The sequence below is a fragment of the Strongylocentrotus purpuratus genome, unplaced genomic scaffold (genome assembly GCF_000002235.5).
Source record: "Strongylocentrotus purpuratus isolate Spur 01 unplaced genomic scaffold, Spur_5.0 spur5_scaffold_6, whole genome shotgun sequence".
In the NCBI taxonomy this organism is placed as follows: Eukaryota; Metazoa; Echinodermata; class Echinoidea; order Camarodonta; family Strongylocentrotidae; genus Strongylocentrotus; species Strongylocentrotus purpuratus.
Window position 1 is genome coordinate 5,712,784 of NW_022145612.1, and position 24,966 is coordinate 5,737,749.

The following is a 24,966-nucleotide window of genomic DNA, read 5'->3' on the forward strand; positions in this document are numbered from 1 at the left end:
CAGAGTATAGATTATTTTGAAAAATAGATACTCCAGATAATTTGAAAACAGGAAGTGATTTCACAATTACCTACTTCCAATGCTCGTGCGACTTAATGTCAGAGAAAATGAATTAATGCAAAGTAATTTAACCCTGAAACCCATTTTAATTGATATGGGGGCGATGGTGAAGAATTGTTTATTTTGTTACAATGAACAATGACAATGGTGGGTTTTTGTATAACACTCATATCTGTTATACATTATACTTGACACTCCTGTCGCTTCTCAATTATTACCCCAGCTTTAGTATTACTGCCAGGTACCCATTAACATCACCCGGGTCGAGAGTAGCAAATGTAGATTAATGACTTGCCAAAGGACATTAGTGCCGCAGTGTGGTTCGAACCGCGGACGTTGTGACCCACAGTCCGGTGACGAATCCACTCGACCATGATATATCTACGATCAGTTAGGTGTAGAACTGATTTTACCTTTTATATCCCGTACAAAAATAACAGTCTGGAAAGGGCAGATGAACAGAAATAAAGCAAAAAAGACTTTGGGAAAACAAAATTGAATGAATTAACAGAAGAAATTCCATCTTTATTACCGTAATCGGGAAACTGGTAATAAAAATGACGTCAATTCATTCAAAAGAGAAATAGGAAGTATTCAAATCTGATCAATGTGTTCACCTTGAACGAAGTTTTACAACTTTACCCTGCCTTTATATAAGTAAATAATTCTCCCCTCCCCCGCAACATATGAGTTATATATGCTTGTGGTATCCATGAAGCTAACATGCACTACAATCTGTTTGTTGATCAAGTTTAATAATAAAGGTTAGCTAGGAGTATCAATTGCAAGGTATATTTTAAACCCACCAGGAGACATTAGGATGCTGCCAGAACATTGCCCTGAGAGAAGAACATTTTCTTTATCCCCGCGTCTTTACCAGATAATTTTCAAATCTAAGTGCTTTGAATCATGGCATCCATTATTTCATTTATCTCATCTGCATTGCCTACGCGAGCATTCGTTTAACATTTTAACTGCCGACTTAGGTCTCTCTGCAAAACAATGTATACATGCATAATCTTCCATTAGCCTATTGTTTGAATTACAGAGAATGTGAACTTTTAAATCGGCGCTTCTGTCAAAGTACAAAGGAGCTTTTAAGCAATGCAGCAGATTCAATTGATTGATCGTGGAGCATGTCGTTTAAAGCAATGTTTGGATGAAAAACAGGTGATTAAGGGAGCACGGTTGGTATACGAGCCTGAAATACATCATCATTCACCGTGAACTGCATGCGTGCGTTCCAAAGGAGTCTTTATGCACACTCAAGAAAGTCATTGCCCAGCGTGAACTAATCAAGACATCTTTATCCGACCACCTGTTAATTCAATCTTCTGAACATGACTAGGGGATTTGTCCTTACTACGATATGCAGCTGCTTCTTTAAAAAAAATATGTGAAACAACAAAATCAAGAACAATCAATCACAAAAGATTATCATGAATGTCCACGAAACACAAGTCATTATGTATATTCATCCTGTCCTTGGGATACATCTTAATTATTGATAACATGATGGAGAAATTCCATATAAAGTTCAACTACAGGACAATGTATTGTGAGAGAAAATGTCTAGAATTTATTGCGAAAGACTGATTATGTAGCGCTCAAGAACGATTATTTTGTTGAGGTCTTTAGACCATTCAAATGGATAGAAAATTGAGTTGATCTTACTGAAACCCAAGTTAAGAAAGTAGCACTGTGCAAAGATAGGAGTACACATTATAATTATGTGAATTCAAATACTTATGTCACATTTAAAATATAGGCTAGACTAGTCCAAAGTTGTCAACTACTTCTAGTCCTATTCAGATCATAATAGAATTTTAAGAGCAATGCTTTTCATTAATATTGCTTTGTACGGTTATTTTCACATAGGAATAGAAATGAGGCGATAACCCCAACGAAGAGCAGTGGTCTCATGTAAACTGGGAGATCCCGGGTTCGAAACCATGTATATGCACTTTGCCATGGCTTCGATAAAACAGTATTTCTCAATAACGAGTCCCTCGTTGATTACTTACAAGCTCACACATGTAACAGGTAAAAAAAAACTCCGTCAACCATTAACAAGAGAATAAGCGAGCTCACAAATGATCCTTTCTTTTTTTAACCTTTTCTCTAATGTACGTTCAATCAAAGAGAATCAAATAATAAAATTGGGATATGAATAGTGTATTTGGGTCAATCTATTAAAAATATTTTATGCGAATTCTTCCACTGAAGTATCTCTTACCTCTCGTATCCAACCCAATAGTTCTATCGTACTATAGAAAACCTAAGCCCCAACAAATAAATATATTCGATCGAACGAATCACTTTACTAATGCCATTCTATTAAATCCTGTTTGCAGGCCAATGATTAATCACAAATCATTTTCTCCTTTCTGGTTCCTTCTGTGTATAAACCGTGACGTCGGAAAAGGAGGATAAAATACCGACTTATGGACGAACGGAATTCCATGAATAATAAGAGCCTGTTAAAAAGGAGGATTTTTTTATTTTGCGCTGCTTAATTAAAATTTGATGTATGGTATTGTAAGCCCGATAGTGGAGATTTGCATGAAAGGCCTTATTCAAGTCATTGGTTACCAGAGATAACCTACTATGCACCAATTTATTTTTTATCAAAGGCCTTCGCTTTGATGATACAAACAATCAATTTGATATGTTATTTAGATATGGCAGTTTGGTTAAATTCATTTATACGGTGTTTTCGTTCGATTTGGGATATTCCGGAGAAAATGCGTGTAAGAGTCAATATTTAGGTCTCAGGCTATGTCAGGAAGGTCGAGCAAAAACTATGTTTCTGGGCCAAAAAATGTATTGATAACAAATTAGAAGGTATTATGATTTTGACCCACTGAGTAATTATATTTGTGTTTCCTTTGTCGGTCCACTTGACGCCTTTCACCCTCAACGTCCAGTTTCTTCACAGTCCTGTACGCTTTGGGCAATTTTAGCGCTCAACAATAGACATAGTGCCATCTCATTTGATAATGTGACACCGACTACTGCGCGCTATCGGCAACAAGATCATTTACCTGAAAGGATAATTTCATTTGCAAGTCAGAAACATGAAGTGCCAGAGAACTTTCTCTCTCACTCTTCCCTCAGTCACGAGTATGCCCGACTTTCCATTACCCATTAGTCAAGACATTCTCTCTCCATATTTTTTACCCCAAGAGATCTTATCATGAAGTTATGAAAGGCCTGTGTTCTAGATGCTGCAACACTGAAGCCTTTAAAACGTGCCCAAATGAACCATACTCCGAGCTATGTTGAACAAAATATTTTGGAGCTCCTCTAATTAACTTCTCATCAACAACATAAGGTCCGATCAGGCGCATTTCATTTTTAGAGCAGTAACTTGACCGGAATTGATATCCAGCCTTTGACATTTTGACATGCCATCTCCAGGAAATGCCTTGCTATCCTTTATCTCGTGCAGTAATCTTTCCGTGTCAAAAATGACACTGACATACCGATGCGTGCTCTCTTTAAATCCTCAATGAACATGCAAATACGAATTTTGGCAGAGCTTTGCCTTGAGCAAACTTGGTACTCCCTCAACAGAGGAAACATCGCAGGGACCTTTCCAGCTTTCTCAAGTCGAGTGGTGACTTTTCTCAAAAGAAATGACCTTTTGTTGAGAGGGTTTGTATACCCACTTCCAACGCGTCTAATTGGTTTGATTTATATACTATGAAGATGACAACACTAAGCCTTTCTCGAACTAGCCTTCAAAGTGGAACAATCCTTCCCAAAGAATACGGCGAAGTAAATATTAAGAAAGTTTGGCGTAATTTAAAGTGGTCAAGTGGTTGATTGCAGCTATGCGTACGTAAAAATTCCATTTGCTCTGTCTCATTTATTTTTCAATGGAGATTACCTTCACGAGCCACTTGGATACAATTATCACATGGCATTTGTTGATATTATAATCTCATTACCTTATTGATAAAGTTTATTCAAGAAAAACAAACGTTGTCAATAAGTAAACTTTTGGGCGTAATAACAGTGGGTAATAATGGTTAATTAATTATTTTGGAACCAGAAAGACATCAGTTTCGAACGCATGTCGTTATAGGGGCCCGGGCAGCTTTGATAATGAATTCTAGAATCTATATTACAAGTCGAGCGTGATTCGTGAATGAGCGAAATTTTCTACATTTTCTTTCAGATAAATTACAAGGACTCCTGTTGATAATTTGGGTTGCGATAAATATCTTCACTATTGTGAATATCTGCAACTGTTAGGTGGATATTTGAATCCCATTTATCCAGTTTTTATTAAGATTATCAACAACGGGATATACCTGACAGTCTGAAACCCATGTCCTAGGACGATAAACCACATACCATTACATAATCTTGTCTTTCCCCAAAAGTCCAGCATGTAGGCTCCTACATAATTGGGCGGAACGAGATTACATCAGTATGTTCCGAGTAATGTTTAAACTAGCAGAGTAAACTGCACGTAAATTCGGATTTATAGCCAGTAAATTGGGAAACCACTTTGGTGAGCGATAGGAATGGGTCGTGAGTGATCGAGGAAGATAGGATAACGCAAACATTTCATGGACGGGCAGATGTCGAGTGATCGATAGGGTCTCGCTGTGAGCGCCATGTTCGCCCGGCGTTCAGCGACTGGAGGACGCTAGGTATACATCGAGACCCAACGCCCACTTGTTATATTGATCTATGATACGGACAACCGGGCATCCATGCAAATAAGGCGATTAAGGGACACTTGGTCGTTAGTACCTTTGGGAGCCTCTTGACTTTGTAATACCCAAGAGGATCTTTAAAGCATCTTTGGTAATTACACATTATCACAAGTCATGAAAAAATTACCATTCTGACTGCAAAAGGCAAACCTGATCTTCTCAATATAGCAAGGACGCTATGACTATGAGAGGTACCCCAGAATAAAGGTGTTAAATAATTCATTAATTCAGAAAAGCCACATCTCAATCATAAGAAAATAATTCAGATATATATTAGTCTAAGATAAATGACCTGATCTATCAATTACAATGTTACCCAAGACACTCAAATTACCTATGGTATGATGATTCACCGGTGGTAGCGTAGCGTAACACAAGTTCCTTCATGTTTTATATGTCTTGGGGTTAATACCACTTTAGCACTGGAAATTGTCTCCAAGGCTTTTGCATACTCTCTGCAAGAAAGGTAACATATCGAGTCTGTAGCATTAGCAGAGCAATTCACGCCAATTATCGATTAAAAGATGATAAGACGTGTTCCATCACGCACGCTTAACCCGATGCTTTATCCACCCTCACGCACTATCGACTCCCCAACATTTGGTTAAATACTGTCGAATTAAAACGCTGATAACCGCGTGATAGCGTCTTGCAGCCTGAGGCGCTGAAACGCTCTTTCCTATTCTATTTTGTGTTTTCACATACGTTAGGACGATAGAAGACATTGCCAGGATCCATGTGTGCTAGAATGTATGCATAAACACCCCCTGACGAACGCACAGAATAAAAACAGGAGGAAATTAGAAACAGAAAGCGAAACCCCATTTGAGCTGGTTTTGATTTGTAATGACGTAATTGAACATGGAGTACATTCCCGGTCACGTGGTCCATGAATGACTCTGATTTTACGGGGGTCCAGGACTCCGGGGGAAAAGAAAACTTAATTCCGAGGTAAATGTTTGACAAGCAAAAGAAAAACATAACGAAGCAACGACGAACACACACCATAAAAAAATACCAGGTATCTTTTTAGGGTCTAACAAGCAAGCAAGATAAAGGTTTTGGGGTACATTGGGTGTTCTCTATTGCTTTTAAAGGGGAACACCAGTTTCGTCCCAAACTCAAACCTCCTACTGATTCTAGTCACTGACCATTTCACCCAATGGTAGACTTAAGTGTATGACTGTTTGATCAACAGTTCTCCTTAGGCTAAAATCGAAATCTCGCAGAGGAAATGCTCTCCATATGGTTGGAAGTGTTGTTGTAGAGTGGTTCATTCACTTAATCCGAGGGTTGAGGGTTCAAATGCCAGCCTGGCACCGACATCATTTTGGCAAGACTTAACTCCACGTTTGCCGGTCTCTACCCAGGTGTAAATGGGTACATGACAATTGCCGGGTAAGAATGATTGCAGGCTCCTCAGGAAGTACAGCATTAAAGTTAATGAGGCTTCCCTGGGAAAACAAAATTATTCTTATCATTATGATTATTCAGTAGAATTAAACTAATACATATTTTCAGCATCTATATTTGCTGTTATTAGGGGCTTTGCTAGTCGGCATAGTAGGAATTTGTAAAGGCGTATAAGCAAATCGCAAGAAATGAAGATAATCCTTTACATTTCACTCTGACTAGTTGGAATATTTTTGGCTATATTCTGGGGGAAATTGGGTCCGAAGTCAATCCCACTCCACTTTAAATGGTCTTGCGATACCTTTTATAGTGTGCGAAATCTCTCAGTGGATGTGTTTTGCGCTTCATAGTTTTAGACCAATATTTTTTATCATCATTGCATTGTAATTATCATCACTATTATAATCAATTTGAAGAAATTAATTTCAACAAAATATTTTTATATGACCAAATATCTAGACCCAAAAGAGCTAATAAAAAAATTTAATAGTACATCTCGTTGACAACAACCCATTGTTCTCATTGTCGTTTTATTGATTTGATATGTGACCAACTTCAAACAAGATGTGCCTTTGATATGCACGCGAACCGAATAAAGCGAATCGTACATATTTTATATCTTATACTTTGGTATTAATTTAGATGCAAGGACCTGCAGAAAATTAGGTCAACCAAATATATTTGTGAGGTATTTGCTGATGGACAAATGAATTTACATATAAATTATTGCATTTTTTTTTCTTCTTACTTACAGATCCCACAAATAATTCATTATGATCCCTTAAAAAAAAAGGTATATTGTGAATAATTATCTGTAGTCTTTAATTATAAAGCTTCCCATAAAACAGTACATTGTTGATCTTTAGAGTGTTTTACTTAATAGACGGAATAAATACAACATAATAAGGAAGGGAGCCATTCACCAAATGCTGAAAATCACGGAGAATAAAAAGTACCGCATACGGATATGGGTATGTGGAACTACACACACGCACACCTATGCCACACAAACGCTAACAGAAAATCTGTTTAACACATTAAACTATTCCTAATTATAGTGGAATATAGAGCACATTAAGAGCAATCAGTTTCGTGTGATGATATAGATAATGAGAGTTATAGTATAGCTCCAAAAACAGACTCCCTTTACAGTTGATTTTTTTTTTATTTATTCACAGAGTTATTCAAAAACAGAGGCAAGAGAGATACCGTTAATTATTATACAATGTATTAAACATTTCTAACATTGGTCATAAGAGTAGAATGCTAGATGCTTGAGAGCTTTATCATAATAAATGTTTCTTCTATTGATGGTAAATTCAAACCTCTCTTGTCTCCTGCCCGTGTACTGTAAACAACCAGATCCATATCGGACCATAAAAACCTGCTTAAATGTCACCCATATTTGGCAGAATACCACACGTCAAAATGAGTCACATTTACATCTTAGATAACCAGAGAGCGAATGCGTAATTATTCAATTTCCGACATTCTCATGAACGCGAAGGTTTGCAAGGAAAGCAGTTATGTGCTGGCGCAGAATTTCGGGGAGCGAAAAATTAGGCGGCTTGGCAGAGACTCCGCAAAATTTGATCTTGTTCTTCCAGACGATTTCCCAGATTGTGTGATATATGAGATATCAAATCCCACGATTGAATTTGAAATGGGCAGGCAGTGCATTAACCTGAAAACAAGGTTGACGGGGAAAAAGGGACTAGCGGAATAAATTATTTCATGAGTATTCGATGATCGAAGCTCTAAGTGTATTATGAAGATATTTTTTATTGTAAATATATAAGCACATGATTTTAGACAAGAACGTTTTGGGATAATTAGTCATTGGTTATTGGCGCTGTCTTGTATACACCATGGGAGAATGATTTCGAACAAAAAGAAATGAATGCAAAAGAAACATTGGGAAAAGATTAGTTGAATCGCTGAGTTAGCGTAGGTGTAATAACGCAATCGAAATGACGCATGGTTAGCAATTGGCATGCATAACTCTATATCACACGAGCCATTATTTGTCAGACGTAGGCCGGCGTCAGTCAGTTACTTGACGCATCATGTGAGAGTGAAAGTGTACAAAAATGATTACGAAATTGAAATAACGACTCTTGTGCAACGGGTATCACGTTACTGTTACAATATGTTCCTTATGCCATGCTGTTGAAGGGCTTTTAGCATTATAAGGAAATTTGAGTATTTTCATATTATTTTAAAGAGCAGAAATTTAAAAACTATACGTTTCATGAGCAGGAAAGTTTCCTAAGATGACATTAAAGGAGACCTACATCTGGACGTGCTACAGCACATATCTTAATCAAAGAATTTAAGACACGAACCCTCTTGCAACGCTGAATTTCGCGAAATTGCTCAAGGTTAAAGAAAGCCTGCATAGAAAGCAACGAGACGCCACTGTGCTTGCTAATTTCATTTGGAGCAAAAAAAATGTATGAAAGACCGAAAGACGGAGGTAAGGGCTGAAAGAGACACTCATTGTATTAACATCCATACAGATATTTAGACAAGAAAGAATCGAATTACTGTGTCAATCTCTCCCGTTCTACTGGAATTACAGCGTGCATAAGCAAGTTATGGTGCCTCAAATTTACAAACACGTAAGGCAAATAATCAGTAATGAAAACAATGCTAGAAGGCAAATGTGTTTTCTTGAGAGATGTTGCTAAGGTACACATTTTACTGTGAGAAAAATAAACGATTTGGGGCAAAATATCGCCGAAATTGTATTAAGATTTCATCGCGTGTACTAAGGGAAAAATACCGAGGCACGTTGCTGGGTTTCATGGATTCCTACTTTGTTGATCTCTATGCCCATTCGCCGGTGGATTATCAGTGGGAGGATTTTGTCTTTTTCGGTTAAATTTCTGCATTTGTGATGCTCTCTGCGCAGCCGGGAAGTCACTTTGGGAAATGAGGGATAGTGATATGCAGGCTTCGTCCCCAAATGAGCCTGGGATGGGCTATTGATTGACAGATATACTTACACGTACTCACTTCGAGCAGCTGAGATCCTGAGAGAGTGGTTTTGGGTGTAAACTACCCCCATGTTTCATAGCGAAGTTTGATTGAACCTGATACAGTAAACCTCTGTCAAACAGGAAATGGCGGAACGTCCCACGGCAGAATGGTGCAATAACACAAAACAAATAGATATACCCCCTTCTCGCTCTAACTTTAAATCTGTCTTGATTGCTTGCTTTCTCTTAATATGCGTGTGTGCTTTGCTCTCGTTCTCCCTCTCTTTCTTCACACCCTCTATCTCTTTCTTTCTCTTTCACTCTCTCTCTCTCTCTCTCTCACTCCCTATTTCCTATCCTTTCCACCTCTTCTCTCTCTCTCTCTCTCTCTTCTCTCCATTCCCCCTTCATTTGTTCTCAATGATCTCTCTGCTCCATTCAATGCAGGCTACCTTGGTCGAAAGGCAATGATAATTGGCTGCTTTCTTTTCAGGTCATGATTGTGTCCCTTGAGTTTTTCTCAGGGTCAACATCAAAACTCCCGCTCAATGAAGAAGAACTCTTACAAGAAGAGTGTAGAGCTGTCACATTCTCAAACTGATGTTACTTTGCCGCAGCTACGTATTAAAATATTGCACCTACAACGGGCTTTCGAGTTCACAATGGGATGGGCACGTATCCCTTGGACCCCCCCCCCCCCACTTTCCCGGTGCTCCAATTTTTGTAGTGACGAGAATTGCTTCGTGCCTTGTTAAAACTAAAATGTAGGGTTAGGGTTAGGGTTTCAATTGGTTGATATGTTGGGTTACACTGAGGATTATGGTTAGGGTGTAGTATAGTTTCCGGTCCAATGATGAAATTCGTTAGAAATCCGGTAAGTGTAAGATATCGCTGCGAAGGAATTTTCTAGGGGAGCATGGTTTTGTCATACAACTAACTAAGCCCATTGTACCTGCCTCCCACCGCCCCTGGATTAGCCTCTGTTCTCACAAGAAATATGACTTTCCCTCTCATACGACGATGGTGTATTGATAGCATTTTTCTGCTTTCTTAGGCTTCGTCAGAAATTCATATTTGGTCGGCAATCTTCTCATTTAATACAAAAACCTGTGCAATGCCAATCATCTTTAATCCAGTTCACCTAACTATTCATAAAAGGGTGAATTGAGAATTCTCCTTAACACTTAATTTTGCACTAGTGTGAGTTTGGTTCATCATCAGTCTAGTCTTAATCTTGAGTATGGTGTAATGCGTTTGTTATTAGTATTGTTGTTGTTTGTTTGTTTGTTTGTTGTTATTTTTGTACAATACAAAAACTGAATTGCAAACTTGTGATTAGACTACATGGATGATGTAAACTGGACGTAAGCAAAATGGAAGATGATACAAATTTTATATATTTTCCTCCCGTTCAAATGTAATGTTAAAATTTCGTTTTGCCTCTGCACACACATACACGCACCCACACAGGCGCGCACACATTGTGCTCTCATATTTATTATTATGTTATAGTTTTAGCATTCATCTTGACCCCAATTGAATCCGCTTCAGTGTTTACTTCACGAATTGCTTCCATTTTTGTTGTTATCCATGTCGCCTTGTAATATACATTTAGAACAGTATAGGATGGATTAGGGAAACACTACATGGAGAAAAAAAGATTACCTGAATAAGTCTACTACAGATAATAATGCTTTAAACGAATCCGTACTATCACTTTCATTTTCGCGGTTATTTTCTCATATCTTAGCTCAATTATGAAATCACTTTTTAATTTGTTAACATTCCCTTTTTTAATCACGATGTTTTTTGTTTTATAGCTTGACATTTTGTTACGGACAATAATGGACTTACAAATACGGGACTCAATCCATTGTCATACTAAGTGTTTCGGCTTTTTCGCCTAGAGCGAACAATGTTATTAGTACAATGCATAATGCATGTGCTTTCATATATATGGTGTACAACTATATAGTAAGCACATAATACCATCATGGTCTCTATGCGTCTTAGAACGTCACTGTATTAGTGTCACAAAAACTTAAGTACAAAGTCAAGAACAGTAAGTGTTTTCAGCTCGAACATAAAGTGATCCAACTGATTGATATTCCTTCAATTTTCTGGAAGATTATTTCCAAATTTTTGGTGCTTTATTATTTCTCACCCTTGTACCTAAACATCTACATGATTGTGTTACCTGTTCAGATAATAACACTTCTCTTTAGTCATCGCCAGATCCCATCATCCCGTTATCAATCTTTCCTACGAGTTCGTTTTTCACCTCCAAACAGTACAGCTAAAGACTCTAACTAATGTTCTCAATACACCTAAATATATACTGTAAATAATCCTCATTTTTTTTCTCATTTTGTTAGTATTCTTATTTTACAGTTAATACACTTTTAAAGATGTGGTTAAGTCATTGCATGGCCTTATAATTGGGCACATCTCTTCGTGGGTAGCTTTGTACCGATCTATGACTATAGGATTACTAGTCAGATTTCGGGTAAAGAATAAATCAGGTATCAAACAGAAATCGATATAGAAATGAACAATACATTCTTCCTGTTTCAACTATTGGTGAAAACTGGAATTAAGGGGAGATGTCACTTTCTGTGACAAAACAAATTAGGCCTACTTTAGAAACGTATTCGTAGTATCGAATGAAGTATGATGATCTCCGCTTCGATTTATTGGTTTAAAAACCATTCTCTTAAGAAAACTTAAAAAAGAAAACAGTGGCGCTTTATAAGATTACTCGTATATGAAAGCACATTCACATGATTGTATAACACGCACACACTTTTATCTTTTAATTCAATAAACCAATTTTCAATTCAAGAGTGTAAGTGATAACGCACGTTCTATGCCCGACACAAAATATCGTTACAGGTTAAATGAAAAGTCAATGGAGGTGATCGTTTTTTTTAATGTATAAATCTCTCACTATTAGAGCCCCCGTCAATGATCTACTCCTCTTTAAAATGAATTGTCTTCGAAACGCGGGAAATGTGTCGTAAAGTATCTTGCCAGAAAGCATTTGATTCTTATCTCACCATTAGTGGCGGTCATCCGTCATCCCAAAATGGCCACTCTTCACGTTATTCATTTACACCGTAAACTCGCGTCAAGTATCTGCCTATGGGTCGGGACACAATTGCAAGCTTGCTGGGTGTTTTTTTTTCCCGCCTGCTAAATGTCAACATATCTTGGCTTGATTCTCGTCTAACTCCCTTTTATAATGCGGACTCCAAGCTAAAAGATAATGAACCGACCATATTTTATCCCTTTTTAATTCCTTAGTGCAATGCGTTTTGACCTAATCATTTTTTTGTGTTCCTTTTCCTCGCCTCAACTTTCTATTGGCAAATCATGGTTACCCACACAATTCCTTAACTCCCCTAAAAATTGTAAAGACCCCACCAGAAGCCAAACATAAAACACTGATATCGTTGGATCCTTTCCTTATACCACAAACACCAACACGTGGGTTTCTAGATTCGGAGCCTATACAATAATATTCTTACTAAATAATTATAAAAATAGTCAAAAAGATTGGATACCATGTTCTATTTTGGCGAGCGTTTTGTGTTAACAAAGCGCAGCAGTAATTCAGAATTCATGACCAAAATTAATACCATAAAATCGAGGTCCATTTTATGATTGTTTTACCACCTAAAACATATTGCATAGTTTATTGTGTGAATGCACCAACATAGAACTTAGATGGAACTCATCATTGGGTAGAGGTAGAAAGTGAAAATTGATTTCCGTAATGGCATAAACTATCCAATTTATTAAGCGGAAGCAATTATCGAATATATTGACTTTCGCCTAAACCAGTTATATTACTGTGCGTCTCTGTGCCTTTCCACTTGATATTAGACTCCTGACCTTGCGTTAAAGGATATACAAGCTGTATTATTTGGTCTGGTTTCAAATTTGTTAATTTCATATTTTGGTTTGGTTTGTTTGCAGGCGCGGACCTACGGGGGGTTTAGGGGGTTCAAACCCCCCCCTTGGGCGGCCCAAAAAAACAACAAAAAAAAGAAAAAAAGAAGAAAGAAAAAAGAAAGAAAAAAGAACGCACGCTGGAGAGAAACCCTTTCAAGTGCAAATATTGTGAGAAGATATTCAACTCATCTGGTAACTTAACCAAACACATGATAAAAAGGCTGGATATAACTGTGTATTAAGCTGTTACTGATTTAAAAAGACGTTATCATGCACTGCTTTTTATGGTCTCCATTGTGTTAATAGATGCCAGGAAAACATCACTTACGGGGTTCAAATAAACACCCCAAAAAAAATCGGCTCGCCGCTACGCGGCTCGTGACGATGCTCTGCATCGTCATTATTTTGGTCAAACCCCCCCCTTAGCAAAAAGCTTGTACTACATACGGGCGACTTAACTTATAAGGCATGGTTAACACGAGTAGTCGTTTTTCTTGACTTTGGTCTATTTCAGCGATTGTCACGGTTACCGGTATTGACGCGTTAAGGCAGAGTGAGATATCGTACAAAAATTAAGGCAAAATGAAAAGGATATACAATGTATTAAATCACTGGCTCATGCACTAAATCACTATATATCCTTGCTTAACGTAGGTCATAAAAGCAATCGGCAAAACATATCGTGTGTAATGGACATTTGGTAAGTCCACAATGTACCAAATATATGAATAATAAAATGTGAATAAAATTAATGCAGCGCTTAGAGTTCTCGTAAAGTACAAATACATACCCCCAAAATCTGATGGAGCGTAGTAAATCGTTTTAATCTTTCAACGGCTCTGTTTTGAGTATTTCGTTAATAGAGAACCACATAACATGTTTCTGGAAATCAATATAACCTATGTTAACTATTCTATGGTTTCCGAAAAAAGAATAATGGGATTTCGTGCTTGCGTCGATTTGAAACCGTGTTTACATGTTAGATGATGTATTCAAGCAGTGAAGAAGAGTCGGATGTATCACGTTCTGTGGCTTCGATCCTACCCACCATTTCGTGTTTACTTTATCAAATAACCATGTTTCCCTGAATGATGTTCACTATGTATTTTTAGCAATGATCTATTCTGGTTACTGCTATATGAAAGAGGATTAACACGTACTTCTTTCAGACCAGCGGGAACAAGCGGCATCCGGAAGATGTTTTGTTGAAATTAGGGCTGAAGGTATTGCAGAGTCACGTGATAGACCCGGAGCTTGGCGCTTCTCCCCCGAGGCAAGACACGATGGGTCGTCTGCTCTAGCTGTGTGTAAATCGATAACCCGTATAGATTAGGCGAAATGACTAGCGCGAATTGAACGAGAATCGATTACGTCATTTGACGTTAAGCCAATCAGGATTGATTGAAAGTAATGTGACGGGCGAGATACCTTCTCTTGCCCTTGTGTGGCGGAGATGGTGTTCGAGTGGGAAGATGGGAGGGGTGGGAATGATGTTAAACACAGAGAAGGTGTAGAAAGGGTGTTGGCGAGGCGTGAGTCGTAATTGAGAGGACACTGAAGTAATAGGGGAACACGAGTCTTACTACGTAAATGAAATGCGAGAGAGCAAAGCGAAAAATCGAGTAAAGCTACCGAGCGGGGAAGGGTATGAGATCTGGTCGAAAATCTTCTCTTTATCCCCGTCTACACCTCTATACTTCTTTTCTTTTATATCCTTTTATTTTCCCTCATTCGATGGGAGGGGGAGCATGACCCCTCCTCTTATAGTACGTACACCACAAGATGGGGGATGTACCCCCTAATGACGTGTCTATCCATGGTATTCGCCACAGGTGCGTTGATATGAATTGGACAATATTGATGTCGGCTTCGTGTAATGGGCCGCGGTGTAACATTTCATTTTTCCGTGAGATTCTTGTCTTGCAGTAATTGCATAGTTCTATTTGTACTTTTGCTCAATGAAATAAGCGGTCAGTTTCACCGATCAGCTCCTCGGAAAGCAACTCAATCAAAATGTTTCTATAATTTTCTACGTCATCTAAATATAGGCTTGTAACACAATCAATGACTTGGTCCATTCTTACTTTACGTCGAAAGTCTGAGAAAGGAGATTCGTTTCGTTTTAATCTTTTCTTTTGTTATCAAGTGTGAGCTGATATTGTTTATTCATCTTTGTCTCTCGTGCTGTCGATCCGGGGCCCACGGGTCTCACCCTTTATGACTGCCAATTGGAAGAGCAATTTGTCTACCTAAGTTAGTTTATAAATAAACAGAGTTAAAAGTCAACTGTCACTGATGAGCAGTCGTATACTCCACTACAATTTGTTTTTCCCTTGGCTTGAGGATTTATGATACTCGTTTGTTCCAATCATTACCCTACGTATTTTGTGAACGGTTGTATTTGAGTGATTACAGGAACAAAGCAGATTCCGTCATTCGGGTTTTCCTAACATTAGCTTTTTCCCTTTTTTTTCTTACAAAGGTCCATGAATTTGCTATGATAGCAAATGTATAGCATTTGAAATTTGTTATAGTCAGATGCTTAAGAAAGAACGATACTATAGAGTTAAGAAGAACCCTATCCAGTTTATTTTACGAACAATTGCACTAATTATAACTTGTATCCCTGAACGAAAATTAGAGTAATCGAATTGGATGGTGATTACTGGTTTTGGAATACTACTGTTGTTGATGTTGTTGTTAACATGTTAATAGGAAAACACTGGCCGAATTGAAAGGTAAATTTGGTTGTAATATCCTCTTTATTTCTTTTTCAAAAGTTACAACAATTTTTTTTTTTTTTTTTTTTTACTTGGGACCGTTGACATGACAGCGTTGATGTAAGGCTCAGCAGCGCTTGTATCATCATTCAACTTTATCGCATATGGCTCACACGAAGCAAAGTCATTTACAATTTGTATTTTTACGACGTTCTTTCCTAATTTCTTTTCTATTTTCCTTTTTTAACACCGTAAGGTGCAAGTAAACCAAATAGTCAGTATACAATTTCCGCTTTTTGTAATTATCATTAGCATCATATTTTGTCATACGTTTCAAAGAATTTATATCGTGCCGTGAAATAAATGACACTCATGGCATACATTTTTAATATGTTTGTATTCCCATTACGATACTACGTCAACAGCAAAATTAGCATTACGACCTTCATGGAACAAATATACAATAGGCCCCAAATAATAATCATTTACTATTACTTTTTTATTATCTTTATCACGGCTTTAATAATTACTCTCATCATCGTTATGTCCTAGTACTGCAAATTTGGATTATTAGAATTGCAAAATTTATCATGAAAGCATAAAGATATTTCCTACGCACTTATTTTTAAAAAAATTCCCATTCGTTCAAACAATTATTTGGGGGATGGTTTTGGTGAACCTGGATTATTTACACATAACATTGACCCCTTAATCAGGACGATTAATATCGGGAGGATCACTTTCCCTCCAATTAATCTCGCCACAGGGTCATCTCTGATAGTATAGATTAATGGTAAAGCTAGATCTCCATTGAATGTCAGAGAAGTTCATAAACTTGGTATTTAGCCGCCAGATGTGCCCGATTCTTCTTCATCTTCCCGAGGAAGAGGAACGTTTAGGTTGCCCCATGGGAGGATCTATTTCACCCACTTCAGAGTTCCCTCAATTTATCCAAGTGGGTAATTTGCAATACATTATACCCCTCTAGCAGAAGAGCGTCTACTCATTTATTATGAAACAGTGGTTCCTCGCAATGGCAGGTTTTAGTGGGCACGGCCCGCCCTTGCTCCTTTTTAAAACTAATGTGGCTTATCTTAGGTTCACAAAGAAAATTTTCCCCAATCACCATCTAATATACTGAAGGCAACTGCAAGATCTGATTATCCTTTTTTGTTTCTTTTTGTGCTTGCTTGCTTGCTAGATTGTAATGATTTTTCACCGACCTCCCCCTTTGTTGAAACATTGAACTGCCCCTGGAATCGGTGTCCCCAGGACACAAAGTGGTTCTCTATACAAACCGGTCTGTAAAATGATGCGACCTGACACACTGAATGGAGCAATCAAGGAGAAGAAGGACTAACCCTCAAAACGAAGGACAGAGATGAAGCTTTGATGGGTATAAAAGGGAAGGAATCAATTAAATCGGTTTTATTTCGAAATAAAATTCATTGATTAATCAATCTTTGACAGTAGATTGAGATTGAATGAAAGTAGGGGGCGAGTTTTAGTGAAGCATGACCACTAGGAGACGGGTATCTGAGAAGGAAAATGCTTGATACTCTGTAGTCATGGCAAAACATGCTTTTGAACTGATTAGGGTAACTCAATCTCATGTCACTGGCTCACTGAACAGGAATTATTAACAATTAAGTTCAAAAGTTTATCAGATCCTTATCTCATCAACTAGATCACTGAGGGGAAGATTTAATTGTTCATTAAGCGAATAATGTATCGAGTTTCTGAATAACTTGGCTTAAAGTCATATGTCATTTGCTTAACTTCAATTGTAGCTGATTTGATTTTCACCATTTTCTCGTTTCTGTGTGCGCGCGCGTGTGTGTGTGCGCACGTGTGCGTGTGTGTGGGCGGGTGTGCGTGCGTGAGTTTTGCTGTATGTTTTGTTGTTGCTTCCGTGACAGCAAACGGGACGACCAAATTATTAGTCCTATTTTGTTAATGTATGTGCGCATTACAGAGTTTATTCATGGTCTTACTAAGCACATAATATGCTGGAGGTGTCCAATACGAAGGCAACTTAACATGCATCCATATAAAACGTCACAAGCTAATATCATGACTGATGCACAAAATTGGTGTTAAAATTTAACATTTACATACAAATATTTGGACAGCTATGACTAAAACAGAGTCATCCCCAATTTGAAGAAAAAAATCCATACAATGCCAGAATCTGCAGCACTGTCAGCAAATTCGGATATTTTTTTTTAAACATCGCGAGTTGTAGAGAGTTTTTGCTCGTGTTTAATTTAAAGAGTAGTGGCATCATTTTTTGATACAGCTATTAATTTGATTTTGTAAACTTTTCGTTATAAAAGCCATTAAATAATAGTTTCTACCGATTATGCAATAGGTAAAAATTATACATTTCCAAAGCAAAGTTTTCCTAGCAAAACTTCAATGCAAAAAGTTGGAAATAGTTCTGCTTTATTTCATGTTTCGAGGAAGTTACAAGTCGATCGAAGGACAAACTGGCATCAGAAGATGAATGTTCGCAGCATGATAGTTCATAGCTACTTTGATTGATTGGTTATTTTTATTAATTTTCCATGAAAAAAATAACAAAGCATAAAACATTTTACAAAGCATTTACATTTCTTAAGTTAATACATGTACATACATAAATAATTCTGAATCATAGTTATCAATAACATGAAAGCATGTTCTGTAAATCATGAAATCGCTCCGCGGGGAAACATGAATTTTGCATAAATCAGAACAATGCAAATTGCTTTTTTATTCATATTAAAAGATGAAAGCTGACATGCGGTCTAAGGAAACCTTTTCGAGGCGTTTTGATTATGATTGATACTTTAAACAATGATGTGAACCTCTTGGCATCGCACTTATGAAAGCTTTCTGCTTCCGTGCCCTGTCACATGTGATTTCGCGCATCATCGTTTCGATACAAATCTAAAAGGAGCATGATATAATTGAATCCTAATTCAAAGAATAGCACATACGAGTATGTTACAGCAACGTTTGTATACGGTATTATTAGGGACTTGTCCTATTCAGTAGATGTGATATTATTTCAATTCCTTTATGGCGCCATTCTTCCCATAGCTTGTCATGAATTATTTATATTTTACCTATTTTTTTCTTGTTGAAAATGAATTTTGACCACATAAATATAATATTCGGGCAAAAATTAACTGAACGTTTGAAGTATGCCTGCTTTTACATTTTACATGATAAGAAAGGGTTGTACTGTATAATGAATAAGGCAATGTACCCTTTTAATATCCACTGCTATATAAAACTGAATGTATAGACAATTATTAATTTGTTTGATCCTAAAGCAGTCTGGCATGAGTTTAACTTTTCCATCAAGTAAATCAACAAATTCATTAATATTTCTATTCCTAGCACTCAATTGACCAATAACAAGCTTTAAAGCCCAACTTGGAATGAACATATTGTCTCGATAACATCATGCTTAGAGATCTTTGTGTGTATTATTCGTAATATGTATGTTTAATAACGATTATATAAGTCTGAAATAAATAAACCCATTGAGACTACTTATTTAATAATCTTTCAACTTACGAAAATTCTCAATTTTCGTGGGAAGAATTACGTCTAACTAATTGATGGCGAAGAGACAAGGAACAACTGCTTGTATATGTTCTGTACATGAATATAAATCTTTAGTTAACTGATCAATATTTCTTTCATAATGTAATCGCATGACCAGAACTAAACTTGAATTGTAATGGTATTGTCAAACAAAACCATCGATAATGGACAATTATATCCTTTTCTCATTTATTTCCTCTCTTTGCAGGACGCGAATCCATGAAGACAAAACAGTTCAGAATCGGCTATAGGTACGGCAGGGCGTGGCAGCCACCCACCACATTAGACGACAACGTTTACGGTGCCGACAATTACGACAATGAAGCTTTCCAATTTCGAAACTTACCCCTCTTAGAGAAGCTCATCGCTCAACTTGAAAAAGCCGACGAAAATGGCGGTTATTAATGGATGGATACATCGCAAGGGGACAATACTCATTAACTAGAATCAAACATTTTTTATTGATTAAAGCAGCAAGCTATCGGAAATATTGTCGGAAAGAAATTCATCCCTTCGAGTTACCGGACTTCAAAAGAAATTAAGCGCAAAGAAGTTGAAGGGGCCGTGTCCATAAGTCAATGCACTTTCATGTTGGGATCATAGAGGTTTCTATTTTTGTGGTATATGTTTCCACATTCAATTTTATTCGTGTGTGTCATGATTTATTCGTCTTTGGGGGATTGGGTCCGTGCTTTGCTGAGAATAATATCCAAGAATGGACTTCCTCTCGTCATGTTTTATTTTGCCCGGACAGATTATCCTCAAGATTATGTGGAATTTTCGGTGTTTTTTCTTTCATATTCGTCATCTCACCTTGAAAATCATATTTGAGAGTAGACTACATGTAACCTTTTGTTTCACTAGGATTCTGATCAAAAGGTTTCAAATCAATGTGAAGTAGGTTCAAAACTTAACATACACAAATTGCCACATCGTGATTAGAATTGTTAACCTAACTTCTATTCCATATGGCTCTGTAATATCAAGGTAATGTTTATTCATTTATTTCCTAAAATCATAAAAATGTGACTTTTTTCGTCATTTCGTTGTCTTTTGTTGGCTTAAACTGGATAAAATCAGCTATACTGTAATAATTCTCGGGGATTCTTTTTCTCATTATGTCGTTTAATCTGTTTTACCTAGCGGCTGAAGAAAAATATTGAAATTAATCATTAGACCAAGTGTAATATAACATTTCTTATCCAATATTTCTAAGTCATGTATGATTATCCATTTGGCGCCATACTATTTGGATAAAGCGACCTTATTCAAAGCTGATTAGGTTATAAATGTCAATATCCTTGTGAATACTGTGTACAAAGAAATAGATCAAATGCAAATGTATTCTGGAGTTTTTCTGTAATTCTTACCTTTTGCTGGATGTGCTCTGCTCACAAGGCTTTTATGTTGATACAATAATGTACCTGAAAGATATACACATGTATGAATGAGATATAGATATAGTGCCATTTTTATTTGAAATATGATTTCGACGTGGCAACGTTGATTATCTGTAGTGTTGCCATGTAGTGGGTATTTAAATGACGAATGATGGCCTTCTGATATTTCATTACAACCAATAAAGTAAAAGGTACCATTATAAAACTAAAGTATTGTTAATTAAAAGTATCACATGACATTGAATTATAATATCCTCATTATTATTGTACTATGAATTATTCTTACTATCGAATTTGTAGTGTAATGCGTATAATGATGAAAACATTGATTGAATGGAATAAGAAGCAAAAAAAAAATAACGACGTAGACTTCATGAAAAGAGTTGATATAAACAAGTATGAAAAATTTAAAAATGTTATCCTTAAATCTTATTTGAAGGGTTATTTGAAATAATATCATTTCCATTCATGTTGAACCCCTTTTTTTAGTTATATTCGAAAAGATTTTGGAATTTACCCCCCAAAAGTTATAAATATTAATTTTTTTCTTTCATGAATTCTATAGACCGTGAAACCGTTTACAGTCAATAGTTGATACCCTTAAGTGTATTCCGTTTTTCCAAATCTTTCAGTTCGTGTCAAGATTTTTCATTGAGATCTATAGTTTTCCTGTTTGTGAAATAAAACATTCCTCAATATAACGAAATAATCTGCTCAACGTAGTATAATTCTGGATGGTTGATGCTCGCAAGTAGTTAAACTGAAACTCTGAATTAAAGAAATTTAAAACCGTTTACATTGAAAATTAATCAACAGTGGCGTATCTAGCATAAGATGAAACAGGCGTACGCCCCCTCCCCTCCCCCTCCCCTCCCCCTCCCGTTCCCCTCCCGTTCCCCTTCCCCTCCCAATTCTGGACACGTCACAATATTTTCAAGCAGAATAATAGACCATGGAAGTACGGGCAGATAATTTGAAACAAAATGGATAACAGGTAACTTATAAGTTCAACCGGCAAAGCCATATCTAAATCTGAGGCAGGTGTTATTCTTCATTTCATAGCAGATTCACCTTCAGGGCAAGGCTTATGCTGTATCAATCTTACATCCCTTATCATATTCTTAAAATGCTTTACGAGAAGTCATTCTGAACATGTTCTCAAAATTGTACTGCCCCACTTTTTCAAAGGGGGTTGAATGCGTGTATAGAATTTCCTTAGTGCGTGATATAAACGCACTAATGGTTTATTCAAAAGTTTTGCTGCATTTCAAATCTAATTTCATATTTGGTTTCGTTTGGAGATCATCTTTCTTGAATGGCATTTCCGTTTGTTTACGGAAGTAGTTCTGAGACATAAAAAGGGGAGGCACCAGCTATTCATTTACATTTTGCTTATATTGCACATCACTCAAGTGGTATTTTACAGCAAATACTATTTGAATGAAAATCATCTATTTGATAAAATAATTATTAATAATGTGTCTCAGGGGTAATTCAATACGATTTGAAATCTTACACTCATTGCGATGCGTTGGATTCATTCGTTGTGTCGCCATTGTGGTGAGTACATTGACATCCAGTGCTCTTCTCATATTCAAGGAAAGGGTTACAGCAAAAAGTCTGGTTCAACGGCTACTTATGCATGACAAATTATCAGTTTGAATGCTATTTGAATCGCAAACAGTGAGCACATTCCTTCGGAAAGTGAAGCATGATTGCGGGGGCAATTTACCTCCAAATCAAAACAGTCTAGATTGAGTTTCAGTGTAGGAATTTTGGCGTCATGATTAGTGATTATCTTCTGTATTAAGAATCATCTTACATCCCGCTATTCTGCTTGTGGCAAGCTCTACAATCTTCTTCCGCTCTGATACATATTTAGGCATGATGAATGACGATCAGAAAGAAAACGTGAACTCACGAACAAGATAAATAAAATCTAATGGAGTGGAATTGAATATAATAAGATGAACGCATTCAGCTAGAATTAAGCACCCATAGAATTCGATCTGTTCTTATACATTGTTGAAAAATCAATTCAATCAAAGCCCTACTGAATTATGGAAATAATCAAATTGTTGTTCTATATTTAATCCATTCATACATCCTAACGGTTAGATCTGTTCCAACTCTGAGCCGTAGAATTTTGGATGAGATGGCAATGCGCACGGATTGCCTATTTTCAGTTTGTCTTTATTTGTCTTTATTTGTAAATATTTATCTCAAATACTTTTAGTTTAGTCTAATTAAAAAATTATTTACTTTGTGAGAATTTTTTTTTAACTCAATGGATAGAGAATTATCTTACAAATAAATTCATTGGACCTTTATGAAAACAAATACACCTTAAGACCTAAAAAGGGTGATATCAGACAATGTGAACATAATGGGTCATGTTATATAATATCAAAGTGCAACAGATAAATAACTGTCATTTTATCGATGGGAATATAATTTTTCTTATAAAAAGAATTGTTGGTGAATTTAGATATTTCAGATAAACTTTATAGATAATCAAGATGATATGATTTTTTTCTGTTTATAGTTTCTTTTAGTCGAGAGGAGAAGTCATAGTGGGTTAACAAATTTACATTCACCCACATTTGCATCTTTATACGATTCTAACATTAAAGGGATCCGGTAACTTTGTCTTAGATCCTTTAGAAATAATCCTTGATTTAGCTAACGCTGCAATGATAATTATAAACCTTTAGGTCAGTCAGGAACTCCATGACTTTTACAAGCCGATCGCCTGTCTGATTATCAAGATATTAATGATTGGAATTACAAATTTTGAAAACCGTTCGCCCGGACGGTTTTCATAACACTACAGTCTATTGGGGAAAACGAGTATGGTAAAACCGGTCACTCAAAGATTTTTACTTTTTTTGAGGCACTTCTTGATCATTTTGAAGCGCTTTTTTTTTTAGGGCTTCAATATTACACCATATCACAGACACTGGTAACATGTAGGACCGTGTATCTCAGATTTAACATTGTTAAACGATCCCTTTAAGATAAATTAAGTATTTTTCTTCAAGGTATTCCAACATTATGACTTTAAATAATATATTTCCCCTATAATAGTGTATGATAACCCAATCCACACGACTTAATAATCCCTTCTAACAAGCTTAGACTCAAGTGGAACATGAAAACATTCACAATTGAATACTTTAAATCCACACAGGCACACGAGCAATAGGGACTTCATATCTACAGAAGATAACACTGATCTCTGTTCCCCAACTTTTTTAAGAAAAGAGATAGATACGATGAAAATTAAAAAGTAGCTCTCTTATATATATGTTTAGATAGTGATGGAATTTCTCGATGCTGAGTTTAAGCACGGTTTCTTTTTAACAAAATTTAATTTCAAATAGATTTTCAACATAATCATTTTCCATTAAACATTATCAACCTTTTTTAACATAATACCCTGATATCACCCTTAAAACCTTATAAGGCAGTTCCTTTTACCTTGTTTATATAGTTCAATGCATTAATTTGATAATTGAGCCTGGTATAGAGGAGGCACTTTTTTTTTACCAATGTATTGTTTATACAAAAATCAGCCCATAATGATATGAAATAAGAACTTTCTAATTTTTCTAAAGAGTTAAAGAAATTCCCAAGGGGTAACACGTCCACGAAAACAAGAGTAAGATATTTAAAAAAAAAACTGCGTTATGAATGAATGCCTTTGAAGCAATTTTAATTAATAAAGGACATATGCGCTCTAAATGCACGATTCATCAATATCATTGGTAATGAGAATGGTTTCCCTGCGGCAGTCCTTCATACATGAATTCTATTACAATAAGTCAAGAATGTTTATTTGCATAGATAAGGACGGTTACAAGCCATTTATCCTACAGTTCATAATTCCAATGGTTCGTATTTACGAAAATGACATAGAACCCTGCATTACGAACCTTGGTAAAAACGAACTCTATTTCATTTTCAGAATTAGGAACCATATTTCATTTTCGCAATTACGAACCTTCGCATAATGAACCCTATTTCAATTATAGAATTATGAACCTGAGGATCAACACACCTTCGGAATACCGCAACAAAAATTTAATGTTCGGAACTATGAACCGAAAGA

General features: G+C 36.5%; 1 protein-coding gene across 1 annotated transcript in view; it reads left to right on the plus strand.

The window, feature by feature from the left end:
• LOC752454 overlaps positions 1-21,561 on the plus strand; it is a 51,370-nt gene extending 29,809 nt beyond the window's left edge. The window contains exon 3 of the mRNA XM_001176371.4: positions 19,664-21,561. Within this exon, the coding sequence (XP_001176371.1) occupies positions 19,664-19,860 (197 nt within the window). The 3' untranslated portion in view covers positions 19,861-21,561. The remainder of the gene's footprint in view (positions 1-19,663) is intronic.
• Positions 21,562-24,966: the final 3,405 nt, after the last annotated feature.